Genomic DNA, 2,732 nt, shown 5'->3' on the forward strand with positions numbered 1-2,732 from the left:
ACTTATATCACTGGTAATTATCTAATGATCGCTTTCGCTTTATTAATTTCTTTTCCAAAGATATTTTTCACATAGAAAATTTTGCTAGACACATGACAAGATTAACAAAACGGCATATCTTAAGGCATTTAAAAAATTAGAAAGTGGTAACTTCCATGATAAGCACTAGAGACACACTGTAACAGACCTTGACTACGAACGATTTTGTTTTAAAATGCGAGAGAGAAAAAGGTCTACATACTATCTCCCTGTAATATACTTATACATAACTACCTCACTCTATAATTTTAATTAGAGAATTACAGAGTGAGACAATAGAAGTTAGAGTGAGATAATACAAATACACAAAGACTGAAGTTATATATACATATGTAACATTGAGGATGACCCAATCGGGCTCAAAACGTCTGTTATTTGTTATTTGTTTTAGATCATGATAATTATATTTGTTTCTTATATTTACACATTTACTTGTTTGTTTCATAGCCTTTCGAAACATGTATTTTTCATTGTATTATAGACCATGTTACACGATGCATATAAATATATATGTATATACCTTTCTCTCTCGTAGAATTTTAACAAAATCGCTCGTGACCATGTTTTATTACAATGTCTCTATAATTATAGTGAGTGTATATATGTATACATAACATAAGGCGTCAAAGCAGAAGATTTGGCGGCAATCTGAGCGTGGCTAAGGAACGCACACATTCTCCTCTGCACTGCTCTAGTACGACGCGAGGAAGAGAGATTGATAGAGCGAATCGAGAGGGAAAGAGAGAAAAAGAAAGACGGAGATAGAAAACGCTTGTGAAAGAACGACCGTGAGGATCGGCAAAGTTGTCGGAGCGGTCACCAGCGCGGCGGTCGACCAAGCCAGTCGACCTGCTACGCCGGCCAATCAGCCAAGCCAACCGGGCCCAGCCATCACGTTCAACCGCGCTGCGTTGCGCTGCGCTGCGCTGCGCGCTGCGCTTCGTTACTTCGCGCTGCGCTCGCGCCTCGCGCTCGGCCGAAGCCGAGCAGCCAGCACTGCCTAGCAGTCACTGGTACTACTGCCACTACTGACAGTCAGTGCGCGACGAACCTTCGTTGCGTGTTTCCGCGTTCGACGTCTCGCCAATGTTTGGAAAAAAAAAAAGATACACATAAAGAAATAGAAAGAACAAAGATGAAAAAAAGAGGATGACCATGACGCGAGATGCATCGGAAGCCCCGGCGAGATCGCGTAGCTTCTCTACTCACTGCTACTCACTGGTACTCACCCCCGCTCACCGTACGTGCTCCATAGCCGCAAGTCGGCGATTCAGGTGATTGTCAGGTGCGCGTTCCGTATCTCTCCATCAACCGTATGCACGCTGATCTCTGTTCGCTGCTCCAGTTTGTGAGTATGTGTTGTGCGTGATGTGACTCGAGTGTATTACACCATGCGATGTACGAGAATTTCTGCGTGTGAAAAAGAATAAGAAAGAGACATTTGTACGAAGCGAAGAGAGTATAAGAAAGAAAGAGAAGAGAGAGAGAGAGAGAGAGAGAGAGAAAGAGAGAGAGAGAGAGAGAAGCGACATGGCGCCCCCCGACAGATCGCCTCGCCCTAGCTCTGGTCTCAGCCTCTCCGTGCTAGGTAAGTGCTTTAATTTACTCTTTGCATTGTCTATTCTTAGTGTTTTCTTCATGACATTTACTCGCTATTTTTCTTTCAACACAGTCGCAAAATTATTCGCGTGATCGACTTTCCGAAGATTAAATTATTTTAGAAAATAAAGTTTCCAGGTACGTTAAACTTGTGTGAATGGATTAAAATTTATTCATTGAAAATATGTATAGAATTACAACAGATTTTATGTTCTAGTCTTGAACTTGTGTATTCTAGAAATTGCAAATTTGCATTTTCTACTCTCTCGTAGTATTTTTTACTAGATATCGTGTGACAGTTCTAATAAAATAAACTGTAATAATGAAAATAATTAAATCTTTTTGTTTGTTATATATGTTATCTTTAGAGTTAATTAACGAGATGCATCAATGGCATTATTGATATTCTCAACATTTGCAACAAAATTAATTATCGAGAGAGAATGAGAGAGAGAGAGAGAGAGAGAGAGAGAGAGAGAGAGACAGAGAGAGAGAGACAGAGAGAGAGAGACAGAGAGAGAGAGACAGAGAGAGAGAGACAGAGAGAAAGAAAATCTATTCATCGTGCACAGTTCAATCGCGTTGATTCTCTGGCACTTAAATCGCGTGCTGTCACACATTAATTATTATTAGAAACGTGATTAAACTTTACATGAAACTTTCTTAAACACGCATGCTACAGTTCTGATAACAATATTATGTAAGAAGATTGGATTAACATTTTTTATGAAAATTATTAAACTTTTTATATGTAATAAAATAATATGTAGAGTGTTAAAGTAATCTCTTTAGGAAAGACAGTAGTATCTTAAAAAATAATTTAACAGTGTAAGTTTTATTTATGATGAATTGTAAGTCTAATAATCTATTAAGCGTTAATACGTCTCATTTTATTATAGAATAATAATAATCTTTAATTTTAACTAAACGTCACAAGATTCAACTTGATGATGAATAAAAGTGTAAATTAAAACTGTGGGAAATTGACGTGTGTTACCTGTATTTTAAATACATGTTTGGATTATTTGACGCTCTCTCGAATGGAACACTTCCGTTTTCATGTTTGTATATATATTTTTTTTTTTTGTTGTATT

General features: G+C 37.7%; 1 protein-coding gene across 1 annotated transcript in view; it reads left to right on the forward strand.

Annotated features, from left to right (window-relative positions):
* Positions 1-1,058: 1,058 nt before the first annotated feature.
* The window catches only part of LOC108688332 (protein TANC2), a 16,960-nt gene continuing 15,286 nt past the window's right edge, over positions 1,059-2,732 (forward strand). Inside the window, exon 1 of the mRNA XM_018194545.1 lies at positions 1,059-1,627. Within this exon, the coding sequence (XP_018050034.1) occupies positions 1,570-1,627 (58 nt within the window). The 5' untranslated portion in view covers positions 1,059-1,569. The remainder of the gene's footprint in view (positions 1,628-2,732) is intronic.

The sequence above is a fragment of the Atta colombica genome, unplaced genomic scaffold, assembly GCF_001594045.1.
Source record: "Atta colombica isolate Treedump-2 unplaced genomic scaffold, Acol1.0 scaffold228, whole genome shotgun sequence".
Lineage (NCBI taxonomy): Eukaryota > Metazoa > Arthropoda > Insecta > Hymenoptera > Formicidae > Atta > Atta colombica.